Genomic DNA, 1,394 nt, shown 5'->3' on the forward strand with positions numbered 1-1,394 from the left:
TGTACTCCACGGTGTACTCCACGGTGTACTCCACGGTGTACTCCACGGTTTACCCCAGTGTGTACCCCAGGGTGTCCTCCAGGGCGTCCTGCACGGTATCCTCCAGGCGAGGGCCTACTCCAGGGTGTACTCCAGCGTGTCCATCATGATGTTCGCTATTTCCCCACATCGGCCCCAGCTCTGACCAGACCATTTTGTTCCACAGAGGCACCCGTGTACCTGTCGTATCCGCACTTCCTCAACGGCGACCCCTCGCTGGTCGAGGCTGTCGAAGGCCTGAAGCCGGACGAGCAGCAGCACGGGACGTACTTCAAGATCCAGCCCAAGCTGGGCGTCACCATCTCGGCCAAGGTGAGCGCCCCGCCCCGCCCGCGCCCGGACCGCCCGGCCTGAGCCACGAGCCACACGTCGCCGTCCACGACTCACACCCTCGCCCCTCTCTGCTCCGCAGGTCCGCGTCCAGGCCAACCTGTGGGTGCGCAACGCGGCGCACGTCGGCGCCGTGTCCAAGTTCCCCACCATCGTGTTCCCGATCATGTGGCTGGAGGAGGGCGTCGAGGAGCTGACGCCCAGCATCCAGCGCTGGATCTACCTGGCGACGACGGTGGCCGAGACGGCGCTGCCCATCTTCACGTACGGCGCCATCCTGCTGGGGCTGGCGCTGCTCGCGGCCGTGTTCGTGCAGTCGTACAGGAAGGTGGTGTTCACCAAGGAGAACCTGCAGAAGGGCCGGGAGAAGCTGCGGCGAGGCTCCTCCTTCCTGGTGAACGGCCAGCACCGCCTGCTCATCCTGCGAGACTCGTACTCGCTGCTCAACACGACGCCCGAGGACGCCACCGACATGGACCCCGACCCGGGCAGGGACAGCCCCTAGAGAGCGGCCCGGGCCGCGCGCGGCCGCGAGGGGCCGACACTTTCTAGTCCACAACTACCTTTATTTATTTAGCTGTGATCCGCCCTCCCTCCCCTACCCCCCTCTCTCCCCTCACTACATGAATCTCGCCGACACGGAGCGTCCCTTGGTGGGCAGAGAGCTGCACGTACGCTGCCGGCTGCTGCCGCAGAATGGAGTAGCGCGTGTTGGAACCAGAGGTTTTCATCTTTTTATCTCTTGTGATTAGTCTCATCATAGACAGTTGTTTTCCCCGCTGGTGTCGTTTTATTTGCTCAGTTTTAAGTCCTCTGCGAGGATCCTAGTTTTTTAAGTGCATGCGTCAGTTCTTTGTGAATGCCGAAAGTAATCTGTAAGATTCCTTTGTTGTAGGTTTAGTACCTTCTTCCAAATGTGACTGTGATCATGATATGGCATCTCTTCATTTGTATTATGCAAAAGGCACCCTTCACTACATATTCTATAAATAATTGTAGTCCTGATGATTTTTTTTGATTTGTTT

The 1,394-nt window shown here is 59.0% G+C and overlaps 1 protein-coding gene across 1 annotated transcript in view; it reads left to right on the plus strand.

Annotated features, from left to right (window-relative positions):
* The window catches only part of LOC113206718 (scavenger receptor class B member 1-like), a gene marked incomplete at its 5' end in the record, with an annotated part of 4,275 nt that extends 2,887 nt beyond the window's left edge, over positions 1 to 1,388 (plus strand). The window contains 2 exons of the mRNA XM_052276478.1: positions 3 to 351; positions 452 to 1,388. Of these exons, the coding sequence (XP_052132438.1) occupies positions 3 to 351; positions 452 to 874 (772 nt within the window). The remainder of the gene's footprint in view (positions 1 to 2; positions 352 to 451) is intronic.
* Between the last annotated feature and the right edge of the window lie 6 nt (positions 1,389 to 1,394).

Source organism: Frankliniella occidentalis, unplaced genomic scaffold (assembly GCF_000697945.3).
Source record: "Frankliniella occidentalis isolate FOCC.00 unplaced genomic scaffold, Focc_3.1 Scaffold3061, whole genome shotgun sequence".
NCBI classification, from domain to species: Eukaryota; Metazoa; Arthropoda; class Insecta; order Thysanoptera; family Thripidae; genus Frankliniella; species Frankliniella occidentalis.